General features: G+C 37.6%; 1 protein-coding gene across 1 annotated transcript in view; it reads right to left on the bottom strand.

The window, feature by feature from the left end:
* Window positions 1–107: 107 nt before the first annotated feature.
* Window positions 108–22,862, bottom strand: part of LYPLA1 (lysophospholipase 1) — a 35,030-nt gene continuing 12,275 nt past the window's right edge. Inside the window, exons 3-9 of the mRNA XM_045789087.2 lie at window positions 21,932–21,997; window positions 20,852–20,899; window positions 18,651–18,721; window positions 15,614–15,687; window positions 6,866–6,967; window positions 5,445–5,621; window positions 108–1,858 (exon numbers count right to left, since the gene is read on the bottom strand). Coding sequence (XP_045645043.1) covers window positions 1,805–1,858; window positions 5,445–5,621; window positions 6,866–6,967; window positions 15,614–15,687; window positions 18,651–18,721; window positions 20,852–20,899; window positions 21,932–21,997 — 592 coding nt within the window. The 3' untranslated portion in view covers window positions 108–1,804. The remainder of the gene's footprint in view (window positions 1,859–5,444; window positions 5,622–6,865; window positions 6,968–15,613; window positions 15,688–18,650; window positions 18,722–20,851; window positions 20,900–21,931; window positions 21,998–22,862) is intronic.

Below are 22,862 nucleotides of genomic sequence, written 5' to 3'. Positions count from 1 at the left end.
TATGATTGCATTGCCATTTTCCCCCTTTTCAGTATAGATAGCAGACGGTCATTTGAAGGCAAACCCAAATATTAAAAATAGTATTTAAGAAAGCAGTCACAGAAAAGTCAGAATTAAATTTTATTTCACATTGGTAGAAACCATGAAAAAGATTTATATTTTCCCACATTACAGCACAACATTTCAAAGGAATATTTCTTGCCATAAATTAGATCTTGCTGATTTGTATAACTGAAACAATTTATATTCTTCAAGGTAAAGCAAAATGACTTAGTAAATGATTGTTTAAAAAATTTTAAATCCAGACATAAACATATGGCTTCATTATTAACATTCTGTACAGTCCATTACTAAATTATTTCCTTTATCAATTAGCACCCATTTATAAAGATGCATTCCTAACATTGTTTTAGTCAGTTGGAATACAGCAGAAAAATTAACAACAGTTCAGAAATATCAAGTGTACATTTTGCTACATATTAAACTGTGGTAACTACACCATATGTATTGAGTTGCGATTAATCTTTATCACCCATAAATTTATTTTCCAATAATTTTTACCAATAATCTGAAAAATTCAACTACTTAAAATCAAATAACTGCTACATTTATGTTTGCACAAAAACTAAAAAAAACCCCATCTGACTAAAGTGAAGTTTTCAAATAAGTCCATTGGCAGATAAAAATAAAGCAAATTTTTCTAATGGACTGTTCATTTTCTACAGTAGTTGGTTTCAAACATATGTACAAAACCAGTAAACTAAAACTATGCTCGAGGAGAATCATCTTAGAGCAAATCATCTCAGAGATTAGTTTCTAAGATCTGTCTTAAATATTCCAGAACATACTAGAATATGACCTACATATTCTTTCAGTTAATTACAGAAAAATACTACCACAGAATTATTCCCATTATCTAGACTGAAGATTCTAATAACTATATAGGTCTAAATTTGGACTAAGGTGAGTTTAAGAAATAAGTAGTGTAGGAAGTTTTAAGGTGTCTTTATATAAGTGTAAGTACATTTTAAATACCATCAAATCTGTGATTCAGAATGTCAAATTACAGTATGTATTGGCAGCAGATGTCTACGGCAAGGAGGCAATACTTGGTCTGTTATGAAGGATAAAAAAGAAAGAACACGTTTCTAGAGAGGAAAAAAAAATTAAATAGAAATGATATCAGGGAAAATAAAGCCTGGTCCCAAAAATAAAAGGGCCATTAACTGAACAGAGGAATATTACTCTTTATTGAGCTTAGAAGCATTATCCCTATTATTGGGAATAATGTAGTAACACCTCATTCTCATTATGTATTACAATCATTAAGTATGTAATGAATACATATATAAAAATACAGATAATGCATGGTGACTAAGTAATTTTGGAATAAGTCCATAGACTAAGTCACAGCATGCATAAATCATTTATATCTTAACTGCTCATTTATACCTGAACAAATTTTCATTAAGCATACTAATAACTGTCAAATGATATAATAAAAAATCTGGTTACAGTATTTTATTATTTTGCTGAATTACATTTGAGAAAAAGAAGCTTACCTGCTTCACCTATTTTAATACTAGTATATTCTGAATCATATTATACAAATACATGTATAGAAACTTAAAAGACCAGATTTCCCACAAGGAGATAGTATTATGTAGTCTGTGTCATTGGTGTGTATTTGCAAAACATTTTAACACTGCAAACATTAGAAGTTTCAAGATTGGGCACGGGAAAAGGTTTATATACTACCACAATGATGCTGGTGTGCACTTCTACACAAGGCCTCTTAGTGACATCAATCAACTGGAGGTAGAAGCTTATCAATGAACTGCTTGATATCCATCATTTCCTGTTTGGAATAAAATAATTTAATAAGCAGTTACAAAACCAGAAATTAAATCCCACTAAAATACCATCAACTAAATCTGTGGTGTGCCTAGGTAAGGTGGAACCATATTTTTACTACTTCAATTAAATGAAAAGTTGTAACAGAGAAATGAAGCTTCAATAGCAATTTCAGAACACTTCCTGTGATTAGGATTATAATTGTACATTCAAATGTTAGCTCTCAACTATCATGCAGTCCCATGAAAATGGTCTGCACTTTGCTATACCTGAACAAAATAAAACACAGGGGTTGGGTGGAGAGAAGGGAGCTTAGAATTAACAAAACCTATCCACAGAAGTATCAGTAAGGATACAATTACAGTCAACTAAGCATGGGTAGAAAAACCTAGCTTTTAACCTTCCCTCATTAGAATGAAATGCTGAGTTCGTAGCATAAAATATTTTGTGCCTTTCACAAGGATTAACATGCAACCAACCATTTGAAAGACAGCATGTACCTACGATAGGCCTGGAACAATGAAAAAGAATATATCAAGTATTTATGACAAAAGAAACATTTCTATGACTCCTGCATGTGGCTCGGTTTCCTCACTCCCCTCAAATAATTTCCTACTATATCTCTAGTATTTCAAGGCTTAACTCCACAGACCCAGAAATTAGCAATGCAAAGAACCTTCACCCTTATAATTTAGTCACTCAGAAAATAAAGCCACAGCACAGAAGTGCTCTATTTTACAATTCTCTAAAGTCCTGGAAGTTTCCTGGTGACGAAACCTCCTACCGTTTTATCTCTTCTCACTTTCTGCTCCTCATCATTCAGTCCAATGTTTTCCAGTGTGATTGCACAAAGAATCATCAGCTTTTATTTTACTTTTTTTTCTTTTTATGTAAGCTCTATGCCCGACTTGGGGCTTGAACACACAACTCTGAGATTAAGAGTCGCATGCTTGGGGTGTGTGAACAGTGTGCGACTCTTGATCTCAGGGTTGTAAATTCTAGCCCCACACTGAGTGTAGAGATTAGGTGCACAAAATCTTTTTTTTTTTTTTTAAGATTTTATTTATTTATTTATTAGAGAGAGAGAGAGAGCACAAGCAGGGGGAGCAGCAGGCAGGAGAAGCAGGCTCCCTGCTGAGCAAGAGGCCTGATGTGGGACTTGATCCCAGGACTGTGGGATCATGACCTGAGCCCAAAGCAGCCACTTAACCAACTGAGCCAACCAGGCGTCCCTGGAGCTTTTATTTTAAAAACACATCCATACAAACATATACCTGAGTTTACCTGCTAACCCCCAATGTGCTGAATCAGAATTTTGGAGTTTGGAGTTCTGGTGTCTGAATGTTTATTAAGCTCCAGGGTATTTGTGATATAAAGCCTACTCTTTTTTTTTTGAAGATTTTATTTATTTATTTGACAGAGAGAGACAGCCAGGGAGAGAGGGAGCACAAGCAGAGGGAGTGGGAGAGAAAGAAGCAGGCTTCCAGCAGAGGAGCCTGATGTGGGGCTCGATCCCAGAATGCCGGGATCACGCCCTGAGCCGAAGGCAGATAAGCTTAACGACTGCGCCACCCAGGCGCCCCAAGCCTACTTTGAAAACAAAATGCTCTAGACCCTCAGTCCCTCCTGGATACTCAAGAGGGCCAGCCCACCTGTTTTCTAGATTCAACACTTGCTTATGTTTCAACTATGTTCTCAACAACAGCCTAGAATCCCAGGCTCCCTTGTCTTTCTGGAAAAATCATATTACCACCTCTTTTCTCTGTCCGTAAAACAAAAGATTCAGCCAGGCTGAGTTTTATGTGGGACTACCTCAATGCTTGGCAATCAATTTTTGTTCTAGGCCCTTTCAAGCCTCCAAACCGATGCAGGCCTCCTTCATTCTTATCAAGTGACCATATCTCCTACTTTAGTGAAAAGACAAAGAGGATCTAATGTGAACTCTCAACTAGTACACCTCAGCAGTCTCTGTTCATCCACCCTCTCCTAGATTCTGAAGTACTGTCCTCCTCTTTGAAGGCAAACACTACCCAGTTTAGGACTCATTTACATTATGAAATCTCCCTAAGATTTCCCCTAGTAGATTATTATCTTCCCTTCATCGCATTTTCTCCCTCCCTCCACCGCCAAGGGAGTCTTTTTCTCCCATCCATTAAAGAGAGTCCTTTCACTCTTTTCCCCCTTCACAAAAACCTTTTTAATAAAGGTTGATACATGCTGCCTCTACTTTTCCCATTTCCTGACCCACATTACACAATTCACTGCAGGCACCACCTCCTCAAACATCCAAGGTCACAGATGGCTTACTATTGGCTAGCTTCCTCCTAGCCTATTTTTCCTCAATCCTTCTCTGAATCATGGGACAGTGTTCACTCCCACTCTGAAATTCTTTTTTTTGTCCTTTTTTTTTTCTAAAGATTTTATTTATTTGAGAGAGAGAGAGAGAGCATTAGTGGGAGCAGGGGGAGGGGCAGGAGAGGGAAAAGCAGGCTCCCCACTGAGCAGGGAGCCCAATGCGGGACTCAATTCCAGGACCCTGGGATCATGACGTGAGCCAAAGACAGATGCTTAACTGACTGAGCCACCTGGGAACCCCCTTTTTCTTATTTTTCTTAAATAACTTAACCAATCTTTTAAAAAAAATGTGTATTTATGTATGTAATTTCTACACCCAACTTGGGGCTCAAACTCACAACCCCAAGATCAAGAGTCACGTGTTCTTCCGACCGAGCCGGCCAGGTGCACCAGCACTCTGAAATTCTCTCCTCCTGTATTCTTATTCCACATCTAACTCCTTCTAATCCACCCCGCCCCCCAACCAAGTTCTATCCCTCAGCTTTTTTTTCATGATATTCTCCCATGGTATTCTTCAGTGATTAATAATATTGGCAATTATTCTAAATCTCTCTTACAGGCTTGAGCTTCAGACAAGTATTTCCAACATCCTATTTTGTTATCACGGGGGTACATCAACCTCAGTATGTTCACTAAACTCAGTATTATCTCCTTCGTGTTACCCTAAAGCTGTTCCGTGTACCTACTTTATGAATGGCATCCTGCTCTAGGACAGCCAGCTTTTCATAAGACTATGGCCCAACTGGACAGCCTGCTTCCCCTTTCCCTTTCCCTGCACACTTGCTATCCAAATCCTACCCATTCTTCCAAATCTAGCTTATTCTTCATGATCTCAGTACTTCACAAGATAAAATGAATTTCACTCTTCTCAGTGTTTTAGAGAACTTTAAAAACTTCTAATATAACACTTATCACATTCTGTTTTCTACACAATTATTTGGATATATATCCTTCTCCCCTATTAAATTTTAACTTTTATTAATTTAGCTTAAATTTTAAAAAAAGGACTGTTTTATCTTTGAATTATGTATAAAGCTTGCATGTAACAGAAAAGTGAATGTTTATTGAATTAAATTGAATAAACTCTGATCTAAGTCCTGCTAACCTATGATTCAATGTGAATTCATTAATTAACTTCTTTAAATACCCAAGCAATCAAATGTTACTTATGCTAAAAATATCACATGAAAAAAGCTGCAGATATGTCTCTGTAATCACTGCTTCCAAACAATTACCTGTTGACATGAACTGTGCATCATGCCTTCATAGGTTTTGAAGGTTACATTGGCTGGATTTACTAATGTTTTCAGCTTTTCAGCAGTAAGAGAAGCAAACATTAGGGGAACTAAAGGATCGCAATCTCCATGGCACTGAAGAATAGAAATATCTCTATTAACGCCACTAATAGGACCCTGCAAAAAATAAAAGAAAACTAGTATTATTTATTCAAATGTGTAGAGTATTATATGCCAGGCATTTACAACTGTAGACAGATATGCACATATATTACTTACATCACAGGTTCTATTCGGCCACAGAAATAAAATTCCTTCTATCCCTATACTCCCCACAACTCTGTAGTTAAACTTTTATAGGACATATGATTACCCTGTCTTGCCTTTTTTTTTTCCTTCAGATTTTATTTATTTATTTAGAGAGTGCGCAAGCAGGGAGAGGGGCAAAGGGAGAGGGAGAGAAAGAATCTCAAGCAGACTCCCAGCTGAGCATGGAGCCCGATGCAGGGCTTGATCTCATGACCCTGAGATCATGACCTGAGCCAGAATCAAGAGCTGGACGCTTAACCAACTGAGCCACCCAGGTGCCCCTACCCTGTCTCGTATTACTATTTTCCCAATGAAGTGGTTCCTTGAAGCAGACTCTATCTTAATTATTCTTTATATGTTCACAGTGTCTTGAGATGAGAGATATGTTTTAATTGAATCATGTTCTTCTCAGTTCTTATTTAATTGATTTAAATAAAATGGTTAATAAACAGCACTTAGCATGTGTAAGACATCGAAGAATTATTATATAGTGATGAGGAAAAAAAAATCTTAGATTTAAAGATGAATTTGAAAATAAACATCCACTCATGTGTATTATATATTGCATTACACTACTGAGTACTTGGAAATTCAATTCTATGGTAAAATTCTGTTACCAAGCAGTAAAAACACTGAACACTCGAAAATATTATTTCTATGTGTAAAATGTTGCCCTAATTTATATATACATTTAAAAATGTATCAAACACTTCAAATATGAGATTTATGATAAAAGGACTTATTTCTACTCCATTCCCTGCAATCCACAATAAAGACAATATAGTATTCAGATAAAGCCTACGAGTACATCACAAAAGTCCAGGAAAATTATTTTTAAAAAAAGATGACTGATGTAAACTATGGGCTTTGGGTCATGATAATGTGTCAGGTTCACTGACACATTCTAACAAATGTACCACAGGGCTGTGGGGTGTCCACAGCCCGTTCACAGATGGGAACTTTCTGTGTTTTCTGCTCAATTTTGCTGTGAACTTAAACTGCTCTAAATATATACAGCTGATTAATTAAACAAAAAAAAATGAACCTCTCACCAACATTATCTGTGATCTCATAGCTCAGTAATCTAATGTTACAGGTATCAGTCAGGCTACCTGTGGAAATGAAGCCCGGAGTGGAAGCCAGCAACTGAGTGCAGTGACACCGGCCAGTTTCTGCTGTGTGGTAAGAGCAGTGTATAAAGATAAGGCTCCTCCCTGGAAAGACAAGCAGAGAAAAGTCAATGGAACACATCTTCTGCTAACAGCAACTTAAGAGATTTCTTGTTCCTAATAAGGAAAAAATCAACCTGAGTGGTTAATGTCAAATCAAATCAGGCAAGCTAGCAGAAATACATACATACCCCACCCTACCATGTCCTACAGGACACTATTCTCCTTTAGTGTCTTAAAGGACCACTGTGAGAACACAGCAACTACCCAATCAGTCAAGAAACTGTTAATTATATATTTAAATGCACTTACAACTGCCTTAGGAACATTCTAAACTTATTTTCTCATTCGAAAAGTCTTAGGTGTAAAATCAAACCCAGTCTTAAGTTGGTAATCTTTTTTACGACAAAAATTCAAGATAATAACAACTCTGTAGCAGACACCTTTAGAGTATCTGCCTACCCAGCTTACAATACCCTGCACTCTGGAAAGAGCATTCCCATTAGTCATCTGGATGCCACATCACTCTGACCATGACTGTGGGTTACTGGGCCCCAGGAAACATGGGATTCTTTCTCATCCAAGATTCTTTCTCATGTTCCTTTTCTCAAGATTTTGAAATTGGGATTCAGTGACTGTCAGTCTGTCTCTTTGTGTGGCTGGAACAGTAACCTGTAAACTCAAGAACTGGAAAAGCTATAGGCTGCAAAGGTGGAGAGCACCAACTGTACATGAAGAGACAAATGAAGCAGATGGGCAGAGAAATAGGAGAGAGAAATCGTGAGGGCTTTCCATGTCTTTAACTATTTTCTGAGGCCCTGATTCATTCTCATCTTTAGTTTTCCTGACGTGATCCCACAGACTCATAACCTGCTCTTTCCTGCTTAGGGTAAGAGGAGTTCCTTTCTGTAAATTGTGATTATCGAATCTCAACTATACAGTCTCCTATGTTAGCTTTTTTTTCAAATCAACCATTCATTTCTGTATCTACATTTATGTCACAATGTGTATTACAACAGACGTTATCTTGACTTAAACACCAAACCAGTAATATCTTTTTACTATATTGTATCAACAACCTATCTTTCTACTGAATTCTAACTTCTGAAGAATTCCATAATTCTGACATTGTCCTAATTCAGGTAGTCTGAACACTAAGTTGTTGATTTAGAAGCTTTATAGATTACTAGAGAATTTGGGATAGGTGACAAGGTGAACATGTGATAAGCTGAAACAAAGACACAAGGTCAACATGAGGTAACTATGTCTGCAGAAAAAGTATAGAAGGTAGGAGAAAAGGTAGAGAAAGATGATGCCAAAAGTAAACATCATATATTTAAATCTAAAATCTACTTTACAAGACAAAAAGAGGAAAGGTGACAGAGTGACATCAAGCATGATGAGACACAGGTCATTCCTAACTTTTTTTTTTTTAACATATAATGTATTGTTTGTTTCAGGGGTACAGGTCTGTGATTCATCAGTCTTACACAATTCACAGCACTCACCATAGCACGTGCCCTCCCCAATGACTATCACCCAGCCACCCCATCCCTCCCAGTCCCCTCCACTCCAACAACCCTCAATTTGTTTCCTGAGATTAAGAGTCTCTTATGGTTTATCCCCCTCTCTGGTTGCTTCTTCTTTCATTTTTTCCTCTCTTCCCCTATGATCCTCTGCCTTGTTTCTCAAATTCCACGTATCAGTGAGATCATATAACTGTCTTTCTCTACTTATTTCGCTTTAGCATAATACCCTCTAGTTCCATCCACATCATTGCAAATGGCAAGATTTCATTTTTGATGGATGCATAATATTCCATTGTGTATATACCCCACATCTTCTTTATCCATTCATCTGTCAATGGACATCTGGGCTCTTTTCATAGTTTGGCTATTGTGGACATTGCTGCTATAAACACTGGGGTGCAGGTGCCCCTTCGGAAAATTACATCTGTATCTTTGGGGTAAATACCCAGTAAGCTGGGTCATAGGGCAGCTCTATTTTCAACTTTTTGAGGAAACTCCATACTGTTTTCCAGAGTGGCTGCACGCGTTTGATTCCCACCAACAGTGTAGGAGGGTTCCCCTTTCTCTGCATCCTCACCAACAACTGTCGTTTCCTGACTTGTTAATTTTAGCCATTCAGACTGGTGTGAGGTGGTATCTCATTGTGGTTTTGATATGTATTTCCCTGATGCCCAGTGATGTTGAGCACTTTTTCATCTGTCGGCCATCTGGATGTCTTTGCAGAAATGTCTGTTCATGTCTGCTGCCCATTTCCTGATTGGATTATTTGTTCTTTGGGTGTTGAGTTTGATAAGTTCTTTATAGATTTTGGATACTAGCCCCTTATCTGATAGGTCATTCGCAAATATCTTCTCCCATTCTGTTGGTTGTCTTTTGGTTTTGTTGACTGTTTCCTTTGCTGTGCAAAAGCTTTTTATCTTGATGAAGTCCCAATAGTTCATTTTTGCCCTTACTTCCCTTGACTTTGATGTGTCTAGGAAGAAGTTGCTGCGACTGAGGTCGAAGGACCTGCCTCAGGATTTTGATGGACTCCTCACATTTAGGTCTTTCATCCATTTTGAGTCTATTTTTGTGTGTAGTGTATGGAAATGGTCCGGTTTCATTCTTATGCATGTGGCTGTCCAATTTTCCCAACACCATTTGTTGAAAAGACTGTCTTTTTTCCACTGGACATTCTTTCCTGCTTTGTCGAAGATTAGCTGATCACAGAGTTGAGGGTCCATTTCCGGGTTCTCTATTCTGTTCCATCGATCTTTGTGTCTTCTTTAGTGCCTGTACCATACTGTCTGGATGATTACAGCTTTGTAATAGAGCTTAAAGTCCAGAATTGTGATGCCACCAGCTTTGCTTTTCTTTTTCAACATTCCTCTGGCTACTCGGGGTCTTTTCTGGTTCCATACAAATTTTAGGATTATTTGTTCTATTTCTGTGAAAAAAAGTTGATGGTATTTTGATAGGGATTGCATTAAATGCGTAGACTACTTAGGTAGAATAGACATTTTAACAATGTTTGTTCTTCCAATCCACGAACATGGAACATTTTTCCATTTCTTTGTGTCTTCCTCAATTTCTTTCACAAGTACTCTGTAGTTTTCTGAATACAGATTCTTTTGATTTTTTTGGTTAGATTTATTCCCAGGTATCTTATGGTTTTGGGTACAACTGTAAATGGGATCGACTCTTTAATTTCTCTTTCTTCTGTCTTGCTGTTGGTGTATAGAAATGCAACTGATTTCTGTGCATTGATTTTATATCTTGCCACTTTACTGAATTCCTGTATGAGTTCTCGCAGTTTTGGGGTGGGGTCTTTTGGGTTTTCCACATGAAGTATCATATCATCTGCAAAGAGTGAGAGTTTGACTTATCTGACGATTCGGATGCCTTTTATTTCTTTTTGTTGTCTGATTGCCAAGGGTAGGACTTCTAGTACTAGCAGTGGTGATATTGGGCATCCCTGTCATATTCCTGACCTTAGGGGAAAAGCTCTTAGTTTTTCCCCATTGAGAATGAGATTCACTGTGGGTTTTTCATAGAAGGCTTTTATGATATTGAGGTATGTACCCTGTATCCCTACACTGTGAAGAGTTTTAATCAAGAAAGCATGCTGTACTTTGTCAAATGCTTTTTTTTGCATCTATTGAGAGTATCATATGGTTCTTGTTCTTTCTTTTATTAATGTAGTGTATCACATTGATTTATTTGCGGATGTTGAACCAACCTTGCAGCCCAGGAATAAATTCCACTTGGTTGTAGTGAATAATCCTTTTAATGTACTGTTGGATCCTATCGGCTAGTATTTTGGTGAGAATTTTTACATCCATGTTCATCAGGGATATTGGTCTGTAAGTCTCCTTTTTGATGGGTTCTTTGTCTGGTTTTGGGATCAAGGTAATGCTGGCCTCATAAAATTAGTTTGGAAGTTTTCCTTCCATTTCTATTTTCTGAAACAGTTTCAGAAGAATAGGTATTAATTCTTCTTTAAATGTTTGGTAGAATTCCCCTGGGAAACCATATGGCCCTGGGCTCTTGTTTGTTGGGAGATTTTTGATTACAGCTTCAATTTCCTTGCTGGTTATGGGTCTGTTCAGGTTTCTATTTCTTCCTGGTTCAGTTTTCATAGTTTATACTCTCTAGGAATGCATCCATTTCTTCCAGATTATCTAATTTGTTGGCATATAGTTGCTCATAATATGTTCTTATAATTGTTTGTATTTCTTTGGTGTTGGTTGTGATCTCGCCTCTTTCATTCATAATTTTATTTACCTAGGTCCTTTCTCTTCTTTTTGATAAGTCTGACCAGAGGCTTATCAATCTTATTAATTCTTTCAAAGAACCAGCTCCTAGTTTCGTTGATCTGTTCTACTGTTCTCTCGGTTTCTATTTCACTGATTTCTACTCTGATCTTTATTATTTCTCTTCTCCTGCTGTGTTTAGGCTTTATTTGCTGTTCTTTCTCCAGTTCCTTTAAATGTAAGGTTAGGTTGTGTATTTGAGACTTTTCTTTTTTCTGAGAAAGGCCTGTATTGCTATATACTATTTATTCTCTTTGGACTGCCTTTGCTGCATCCCAAAGACGTTTGAACAGCTGTGGTTTCATTTTCATTTGTTTCCATTAATTTTTTAAATTCTTCTTTAATTTCCTGGTTGACCCATTCATTTTTTAGTAGGATGCTCTTTAGCCTCCACGTATTTGAGTTCTTTCCAACTTTCCTCTTGGGATTGAGTGTGAGTTTCAAGGCATTGTGGTCTGAAAATATGCAGGGAATAATTCCAATATTTTGGTATCAGTTGAGACCTGATTTGTGACCTAGGATGTGATCTGTTCTGGAGAATGTTCAGGTGCTTGAGAAGAATATTTATTCTGTTGCCTTGGGATGGAATGTTCTGAATATATCTGTGAAGTCCATCTGGTCCTGTGTGTCATTTAAAGCCCTTATTTCCTTGTTGATATTTTTCTTAGATGATCTGTCCACTTCAGTGAGGGGGGTGTTAAAGTCCCCTACTATTACTGTATTATTGCCGATGTGTTTCTTTGATTTTGTTATTAATTGGCAGCTCCCATGTCAGGGGCATAAATATTTGAAATTGTTAGATCTTCTTGTTGGATAGACCCTTTAAGGATGATATAGTGTCCTTCCTCATCTCTTATTATAGTCTTTGGTTTAAAATCTAATTTGTCTGATATAAGGATTGCCACCCCAGCTTTCTTTTGATGTCCATTAGCATGGTAAATGGTTTTCCACTCCCTCACTTTAAATCTGGAGTTGTCTTTCGGTCTAAAATGAGTCTCCTGCAGACAGCATTATCAATGGGTCTTGTTTTTTTATCCAATTTCATACCTTGTGTCTTTCTTGGGGGCATTTAGCCCATTTACATTCAGGGTAACTACTGAAAGATATGAATTCAGTGCCACTGTATTGCCTGTAAGGTGACTGTTACTGTATATTGTCTGTTCCTTTCTGGTCTATGTTTCTTTTAGGCTCTCTCTTTGCTTAGAGGACCCCTTTCAATATTTCTGGTAGGGATGGTTTGGTGATCACAAATTCTTTTAGTTTCTGTTTGTCCTGGAAGCTTTTTAGCTCCCCTTCTATTTTCAATGACAGCCTAGCTGGATATAGTATTGTTGGCTGCATATTCTTCTCATTTAGTGCCCTGAATATATCATGCCAGTCCTTTCTGGCCTGCCAGGTCTCCATGGATGGGTCTGCTGCCAATCTAATGTTTCTACCCTTGTAAGTTACAGAACTCTTGTCCCGAGCTGCTTTCAGGATTTCCTCTTTGTCTCTGAGATCTGTAAGTTTTACTATTAGATGTTGGGGTGTTGACCTATTTTTATTGACTTTGAGGGGGGGGTTCTCTGTGCCTCCTGGATTTTGATGCCTGTTTCCTTCCCCAAATTAGGGAAGTTCTCTGCTACAATTTGCTCCAATATACCTTCTGCCCCTTCTCTCTTTCTTCTTCTTCTGGGATCCCAATTATTCTACTGTTGTTTTGCTTAATGGTATCACTTATCTCTCAAATTCTCCCCTCGTGATCCACTAGTTGTTTATCTTTTTCTCAGCTTCTTTATTCTCCATCATTGGTCTTCTATATCACTATTTCTCTCTTCTGCCTCAATTATTCTAGCAGTTAGAGCCTCCATTTTTTATTGCACCTCATTAACAGCCTTTCTGATCTCCATTTGGTTAGATTTTATTTCTCCAGAAGATACTAGAGAATCTATGCTTTTTTCGAGCCCAGCTAGTATATTTATAATCGTCATTCTGAACTCTAGTGCTGACATCTTACTAATGTCCATGTTGATTAGGTCCCTGGCAGTCCGTACTGCCTCTTGTTCTTTTCTTTTTTTGAGGTGAGTTTTTCCGTTTTGTCATTTTGTCCCGAGAAGAACAGATGAATGAGAGAACAAAATGCTAAAAGGGTAACAACGACCCCAGAAAAATATACACTAAACAAACCAGAAGAGACCCAAAACCAGGGAAGAAAAGGGAAAAAAAAAAAAAAAGGAATATGATCAGGCTGGTGAACATAACAAAGGCACACACTAGATTTTGGGTGTATTTTGTCTGTTAGAAGAAACTGCCTCCCAAAATTGTAGCGAAAGAAAAACTTACATATATAGAAAAATGAAAATTAAAAAAGATTTTAAAAAAGGAACTGATAAGAAGTTGGTTGAAAAAGTAGAAAGATTTTAAAAAAAGAATAAAATAAAGAAAATTTTAAAAATTAACTTTGAAAGACTAAAGAATCATGGGAAAAAAGCCATTAATTTTACGTGCTATATTCCCCAAGCACTGGAGTTTTGCAGTTCTCATTGATCGGTAAACTTGGTCTTGGCTGGGTGTTCTTGCTGATCTTCTGGGGGAGGGATCTGTTGTAAGGATTCTCAAATGTCTTTGCCCCAGGCGGAATTGCACCGTCCCTGACAGGGGCTAGGCTAAGTAATCCTCTCGGGTTTACTCTCTGTAGCTTTTGTTCCCTGAAGGCTTTCCGTGTAGCTTTAGAAGAGGAGAATGAAAATGGAGGCCTCCCAATCTCTGGCCCTGGAGGAACCAAGAGCTTGGGGCCCCACCCCTCAGTGCGCCCTCAGAGAAAAGCAATCACTCCTGTCTCCCTGGTCTCCGGCTGCTCTCCATGATCACCTGGCCTGTGACTGAGCGTTTCTATCTCTGGCACACAACTCGACCTGTCTGGAGTCTCCAAACCCAGTAGGTTCCTGCGATGCACTCCCGTGCCACTCCTCCCAGGGAAGGTAGGGGAGTCTCCCTAGATCTGTCTGTCTTTTGTTGGGCTCCTGTTTGAAGAGCAGCAGCCCAACTGTGCTGGGGATCACAGCTTACGGCAACCCCAGGCTGAGAGCCCACTCCTCCGCTCACACTTCGAGGCCGGCTTCCCTGCTCTGATACCTGGGGGCTCTGCCGCACTCAGGCACCCTCAGTCTTTTTGTGACCCTGCGAGTCCTGAGACCACACTGTCCCAGCGAGGGTCCCACCCCCCGTTTAGCTACTAGAGCGAAGTCCCTCACCGGAGCAGACCTCTAAAAGTTCCGATTTTGTGCTCCTCTGCTCTATCACTTGCTGGTAGCCAGCTGACGGGAGGCTCCCTCCCCCCAAGGTCTATCTTCCCGTATATTGCCTCAGATTTACTTCTCCACACGTCCTACCTTCCAGAAAGTGGTCGCTTTTCTGTTTCTAGAGTTGCTGCTATTCTTTTCTTCGTTCTCGAGTTGAGTTTGTAGGTGTTCAGAATAGTGTGATAACTATCCAGCTGAATTCCTGGGACCAGACGAAATTTAGGTCTCCTACTCCTCTGCCATCTTACTAGCCTCAGGTCATTCCTAACTTTGCTCCCTCTTACAAGAACTAACATCTAATCATGGACAGGACACCACTGAAAGAATCTTAGCACATGGGGGGAAAGGGTGAGGCTGAGGTACCCCCTGCACCACAGAGACCAAAACAGATCACACTGAAAGGTAAGAGAAGTAACTATACACTGACTGCATTGCGCCTCCCTCAAGCCAGTGCAGCACCACTCAGAGTCTCCCCAGAAGCCTCTGATTCCTGCAGTGGGAGATGAGAACCCAGGGAGAACAACCAGCAACCCCCAAAATTATGGGTCACTTTGTGGGTTTTGCCCCAAGGGGATTACAGAGGAGTCTGTGGGGCTTAACCACTGGGAATCTATGACAAAAAGAGGGAAGAAATTCTCTTGTTTTCTACCTTACTGTTCCTAACAGTGGTCTCCTCCTAGGACAAGGGAATTACACCTGTGTTTATTAAATTAGAGTTTTGTTTAAAGGGGTACACAGCATCAACTTAAGATACCTAATTACATGTGTGCTAATACTTTAAGAAAATAAATTTCAAGTTCTAATCAATTTACTTGTTAATAAATTGATTTTCAAGACATAATCTAGAAGTTGAAGGCAATTGCCGAAGAGAGAAAACTAGAAAAGCAAAAGAGTACATTCTCATAATTAACTCTGTCTAGTCCAAACTTAATTCAGCATTAAAGATAACAGGATATAAAAAAAAGAGATAATAGTATATTAGATTCTATAACATGTACTAAAAAAAAAAAAGACTCCTCCATAGAAAAGGACAGAATCCAGACTCCGAGATAAATATACCAATGACATATCACCCAAACTTTACCTTACCTGAGAAAATCCTCCCAAAACAATTCTGTTAGAAGGAATGCCATTCTTCACCTCTTGCTCTATCAAAGCTTTCACTAAAAACAACATAAAATTAAATCACTAATACTTTCAAAGTTAAGCCTAAAGATACCATTTTAAATAGGATAAAATTAATCACAGAAAAGCACAAAGTATATTAAAGGTAGAAGCAAGAGAAAAACTTGAAGCACTCTACTAAAATACAAAATTAGAATGTATTTTCATTACAAAACTCGTTGTGCAGGCATTGCTTAAACTGTTCAATTATTTCTTATGTAATTTAAAAACAACAGTTCTTTCTCTTATCAATCAATGGATATTCCTTAATCTATGGTCAATTCTGCTCATATACATTTATATTTCTCTCTCTTCAATGAATCATAGGAATTTGTACCTAAAAGTTACCATTTTAAAATATAATGTAATTACATAGTTTGTGATTTATAATGTTTAAAAAGTTCATTCTATTATTTTAAAAACTATAGTACTAATTTTTCCTATAGCCAGTAAATGATGCAGGGAAAAAAAAATCAAATGAGTTGTTTTGTTTCTGCAAAATACTTTGACACAAATCATTAACTATAAAACGTGATGACTCCTAGAATTTCCTTTTTCTTTATAATCTGTCCTGTGTTTTTTTAGTCACTACACCTTTTACAAATTATGTCCTTCTGTTTTTGCATATGTGCAAGAGTTTAATTTTTTTTTTGAAGATTTTTTATTTATGGAGAGAGAGAACACAAGCAAGAGCATGAGCAAGGGTCACAGTCAGAGGGAGACAGAGAAGCAGACTCCCTGCTGAGCAGGGAGCCCAACCCATGGCTCCATCCCAGGACGCCGGTGTCATGACCTGAGCCAAAGCCAGATGCTTAACCAACTGAGCCACACCTAGATGCCCCAAGAGTTTCATTTTTTAAGATTAAAATTTCCAACTTTATATTTCTTCCTTTTTATCAAAAAATAAAAATCTGCTCTTTCTAAAACATTGCAAAAAATAAATGCCCCAATGAAAAATCATTTTCTTTTTATATAAAGTTTAGTACTGAGTTAGAATGAGTATGAAAAGTAATGCCCTGACTATGGCATGGAAGAATGGGCTAGAGAACAGTAAAGGGGGCTTAAGAAATAAAAGAAGTGCTGAGAAATGTGAGGGATTTATTTAGGGGAGACCGCACAGCCTCAGTCAGATGGAGATTGCAGAAGTGGCAGAAATGGGGGGCGCCTGGGTGGCTCAGTCAATTAGGCGGCAACTCTTGATTTCGGCTCAGGTCATCGTCTCAGGGTGGTGAGATCAAGCCCTGTGTCAAGCTCCGCACTTAGCACAGAGTCTGCTTGTCCCTCTCCCTCTGCTCCTCCCCATTGCTTGCACGCACAGGCGCTTTCTCTCTCTAAAATAGATAGATAGATAGATAAACAAATAAAATCTTAAAAAAAAGAAATTGGCAGTAATGGCCCAGATGTGAGGAGGGAAGGCTCAGGCAAGGGCCGGGGGAATGTTAGTTGCTTGCCACTTGGTGAGCTGTTAGAACTACTTCACCCGAGTTCACAAAGCTTTATCCCTCAAGGTTACACCAAGCGCTGAGATAACATTGACAAATTACAAAGACCGCAGTCAGCAGTGGAGCTGTGTGTTCCAATTTCAATCACCTTTTGCATAGGGAGAGGGCACCACTGTGCTCCCTGGACCTAACCTGAGCACTCTCTTCTTTGTTTAGGAGCTTACTCTTGTAGGCCTCAGAGGCTCCATTCTTTCCTAGCTCTGAGTCTGAGCCTCATTTTCTCCAATATACATCACCTTGGAAAGGAAAGAAATGGTAAGTATGTCACAGGCTAACTCTATCACTAGGATGGAACTTTTCACTCTGGAACTCACCAGGCCTACAAGTCTTCTCCACAAGGCCCTGCCCCTTCCCATCTTCCACAAGATCTAACAACTCAATCTCAAACCCAATACCTATTTTTGTCATCTATTATTGTTTGAAAAAAAAATCCTAGCTCTAGGATTCTGGATTTTGACCTACTTTTTGATGATCCTAAAAGCCAGTGTTCTTAGTTTGACGGTCCCAAATCTCTAATGCAATTTGAGTCTATCTACGGTCCCAAATCTCTAATGCAATTTGAGTGTATCTTCCCTGTTTTAAAGTTTTTAAGAGTTCTTCTTCAAAAGCATTTTTAAAAAGGATCCTACCGGTTTTTAAGCTATTTTGGAAATTTTTAAACAAATCTAAAAATTGAAAGAGTGTGCAGTAACTCCCAGGTACACATCACCTCACTTCTGCAACTGTCAATTCACAACCAGGCTTGTTTCATCAATACCTGCTGCACCACTACCCAATTATTCTCAAGTCAATCCCAGTGATCCCATCTATTTTTAAATACTTCAGTACATACATAAAAGGATGCCTCTATAGATTTTCTAAAACCAGATTTCTCCCAATAAGCTTCTTTATATGCTTTCACCCTAAAAATAAATGGAATTATCATGTCCATAAGGAACATGGAATACCAACCAGAGAACACACTTTGGAGATTCTGTAAAGTAGAGCTAAGACTTATGTCATAGAAGTGTTAAATGAGATGATTTACAAGAATTACCTAGCTTGTTTAATAGCTAAGTGTTCAATCAGTGGCATCTATTATTACCACACTAAAATTAACCAATATAAATTGCACATCACTACACCATCCTTATTTCAAGTCTCCTTAATGAAGATAACTGGCCAAAACTATTAAATTGCTATTTTCTTCATTAGTCTATGTAAATCAAAGCAAAATTATATACCCAACAGAGATGAAGTTTGATAAAGGCCATTCTTCCCCACTCACCTCATTTTCATTTATAGTTAGAACAATCCATGTGGCCATAATGGCAAACACGTTACAGAGTGATCAGAAAGGAAGGAAATAGCATCACCTCCTAAGTTCAGATAATTGTATATTATTTTATCAACATCAACAGAACTATTGAACCTACTAAAACAGGAATGCTTTTGTCTTTATAAAATATTTCTGTACTTACCATTTTCTGCTGCCTGTTTAATTCCAGGTTCATCCTCCTGTGAATCTGGTGAAAGCCCAATAATATCAAACCTGGAAAATAAGGCAAAATCTTAAAAGAGCCATTTGATTCTAAAAATCGGTACTCATGGTATGTCTCACTAAACTCAGGATAAAAAGGGATAACCACGAAAATGAAAATCAAAATGTCTACAGAGGGCAAAAAATTAACCTAAATGTGTGGTTCTGACATTCTACATGTTCCTTTCACCCACTAGATACAGATTCTAATGTTAAAAAAATCACAATGCCACCTAATTTTAGGGTAAGAACATCTAAGAAAATACCTAGTCCAATCTTACAGCCAAGCAGGAATCTCAATGCACACTCCCCTAAAAAGTTTACAATAAATTCCAGCCATTCCTTTCCCCTTCCACTGCATCATAAGTCAATCCAATGGAACAGAACTACTTTACCACGTCACTCTCACATGCAATACCCTCATACATCGTCAGCAGAGGAATTATACTGAGTCTCTATCCACATTCTGCAAAACTCTTCCACACACATGGTAGATACCTCCAACTAGAGACCCAAGGGAAGCTTTCCTCTGGCCCTTTCCATTTCTCTATCAAGTTACATCCTCTCATTATGGTCTCTAGCCACATTAGCTAGAAATTTTGGTTCTGGATGGGAATTTTGCCACAGAGGGATGAAAGAACCAACAGGCAAAGTAGGCAGGAACTTGTGAAAGCTGCCAAGGAATTCAGAAGAGATAAAAAGGAAGTGATGGGGTGGGTAAGAAATGGGTGGGAACAAGAAGAGTGGACAAGATGACAATGGACTGCAAGTAGCTTAGAGGAACAAAGAACTGACTCTACTTCCTGACTACAACATATTCAAGGGTGGGAATGGAAGCTGGTGCAGCCATTCTGAAGAACAGTATGGAAGTTCCTCAAAAAGTTGAAAATAGAGCTGCCCTACGACCCAGCAATTGCATGACTGGGTATTTACCCCAAAGATACAAATGTAGTGATCTGAAGGGGCACCTGCACCCCAATGTTTATAGCAGCAATGTCCACAATAGCCAAACTACATAAAGAGCCCAGATGTCCATCGACAGATGAATGGATAAAGAAGATGTGGTATATATATATATACACAATGGAATATTATGCAGCCATCAAAAAATGAAATCTTGCCATTTGCAATGACATGGATGCAACTAGAGGGTATTATGCTAAGCGAAATAAGTCAGTCAGAGAAAGACAATTATCATATGATCTCACTGATATGCAGAATTTAAGAAGCAAGACAGGGTATCATAGGGGAAGAGAGGAAAAAATGAAACAAGAAGAAACCAGAGAGGGAGATAAACTGTAAGAGACTCCTAATCTTAGGAAACAAACTGAGGGTTGCTGGAGGGGAGGAGGGTGGGGAAATGGGATGGCTAGGTGATGGACACTGGAGAGGGTATGTGTTGTGGTAAGCGCTGGGTGTTGTGTAAGACTGTAGAATCACAGACCTGTACCCCTGAAACAAATAATACATTATATGTTAATTTAAAAAATAAAAAATAAAATAAATAAAAATTTAAAAAATCATTAAAATGACATTAAGCATCACTGAACTAGATTTCGATGAGAGTGGCTTTTACCAATCTGCTGCTCTTATCGTCCTGCTTCCATGGTAGAAACTGAAACAAGACCCCTGAGAGACTTAAAAAAATAAATTCACTAAAAAAAAAAAAAATACAAGGGAATGTGAAAATATCTTGAGAGGGTGGAAGAGGAAGTGGTTTCCTTAAAAACTTGTCAACTCTCCAGAAAGGCAAGAAATTGGAAGGGTGAAAAGCTGTTGCTTAATTAGAGTGTATGCCACATGGGGTCAAACGTTGGGTCACTGAAACCAGCAAAGGTTTATCAAGCAGTAAGAGATATTTTCTACAGTATTTCTGTCTACCCATCTTCTCCTGTTTCTCCACCTGTTGGTGCAGCTCCTGAAGTTTACCCCTGAATCTAAAATACAAAACTTTAAGGTTAAACTTAAAGGTTTAAGGTTAAATTTAAAGTTAATTATATAACTTTGCAACCTAAAGATAGCTTATTAAAAATCTCTACATGCAAAAGCACTTCCAGTAAACACACACACACATACACACACACACACATACACACACACAAAGTATAAATAAAAAGTTCTTACCGAGTAATTCTTACTTACCAAGAAGGCATAGCCATGTTCATATTTAATGTTACAGGCATAATTGGTCTACAAGGGAAAGAAAAAAACAGCAAAATAAGACTAATGTAACAAGGCATAAAACCCGATAAATTTCATCAATTAAGAATAGATAATTACTTGAGGCTTACACAAAACTGTATGCTACAATTTTAACATATGAACTGTGTCACTGCATCCACACCTGTGTCATTTTTATCACGTATCCTGCAAACGTATTCTGAAGATGAAGCAGCAGCTAGAAAGGACTAAGTTTGGCAAATAAAAAACATTTTCCTCTCTCAACTCCCTTATTTAATACTTTCAAACCAGACAGACAAGGAAAACAAGTAACCAATACAGTTGGAAATGTGTAAAATATAAGACTCTGGCTAAGGGTTTAAGGAAACGAGCAATTTACCGCACAGATATGGTACCATCAATTCCCATATGGTCAGATTACATTTTTGCTAACATTCTAAGTTTTATCTATGTACCTGATTATTTAAGAGAACTCTAAATAAATATGGGAAATATAAGTTTTGCCTAAGTGTCCAGTACACCCAATTCAGGTTCTGTGATGAAAAATCTGCTGGATAACCTGATTACAGCTAGGTATAAAAGGAAAGAACTTTATAGTTTCTGACATCAACAAACACTTTCAGGATTTGAAACCAAATCAATCAGATTTCAAAATCTGTGTTCTTTCCACACTTAGGAGTGTTTTCAACATAGTAAATAAAGATCTCTCACAAACCTGACAAGTAAATAAATCCCCTTCAGAGATACCTCATGGATATCCTTAGATCTCAGATGTTTGTATATCTAAAGGAATTTTTCTAGCTGTGAGTTCAAATGACCTCCAAGAAAGTATTAAATTTCCCAACAAAAAAGAAAAAAAAATTCTATATAGCCAAGTTACCAGTTTAGTTTTAAAGAAAAACTTACTAATCTTTATTTTTAAACTAAATATTTAAAACAATAAAAACTAATTATATTCAAATGCTTTTCTAGGAAACTAAAGCTATCACAATTATTCCTCTCCAGATTCTGAATCACAAATGTAAAGATTAAAATACTTACGCATGTGGGCAGATGTATTTGATATGTGACCTTCTGATACCTGCAAAGGCTTCTGCCCATCCATGCCTGGTAGAGAAATTATTTGAACGATGCCATCAGATACCATTTTAAATCCCAATAAATCAGTAACAGAATAGCAACTTTAAAAAACTTGTTAACTCCTTATAAAATCTTAAAAGTGTGGGCCATCAATGCGATTAAAACACCACTACCAACCCAGAAAAAACTCAAAGGCTACTTCTCAAGCTTTACCTACAAATAAAGATGGTATCTCCTGATTTCTGAAGAGCAGTGGGTTTTCTTTCACATATTTCCACAGGGCTTTACAATTTACAAAATATAGATATGTTTATCTCTTTATAATCTCACAACAATTGTGCCTACTAACAAAGTAGACAAGACAGATAATATAATTCACATTATATAATTATTATTATATAATATGAAATATATAATATTGTATAATAATTATTATATGAGAATTCACATTATATAATATAACAATATAAATATCATATAATAATAAAAACCACCTCAGGAGTAAATCAGTTATCTTGAACTCTACATGCTAATAAATAAATAAACAAACTCTACACGCTTACTGTACTACTAAACATAACTTTATTTAACATTCTTTACTTGTGTGTATTACGTACATATACATGTTCAAAATGGAATACTAGAAAAACTGAAAATCATAATCCTTCAAGCCAGAAATAAGCAGTTAATCTTCTGATGTATTTCCTTCCAATTTTTTCATGTATATCATTTAAGAAACAGATTTTACAAAAATAGGATACTATACATACATAGTTTCCTGCTTGTTTGCACTTGACATTATAACTAATAGTTTTTACATGTTGCTTCTTTTTATTTTTTTAATTTTGGGGGGAAGGGGCAGAGGGAAAGGGGGGAAAGAAAGAATCTTAAG

The sequence above is a fragment of the Ursus americanus genome, chromosome 9 (genome assembly GCF_024610735.1).
Source record: "Ursus americanus isolate L20-20 chromosome 9, mUrsAme1.1.p, whole genome shotgun sequence".
Lineage (NCBI taxonomy): Eukaryota > Metazoa > Chordata > Mammalia > Carnivora > Ursidae > Ursus > Ursus americanus.
The sequence above is the reverse complement of the archived record's forward strand: the minus strand, read 5'-3'. Positions and strand labels throughout refer to the sequence as shown.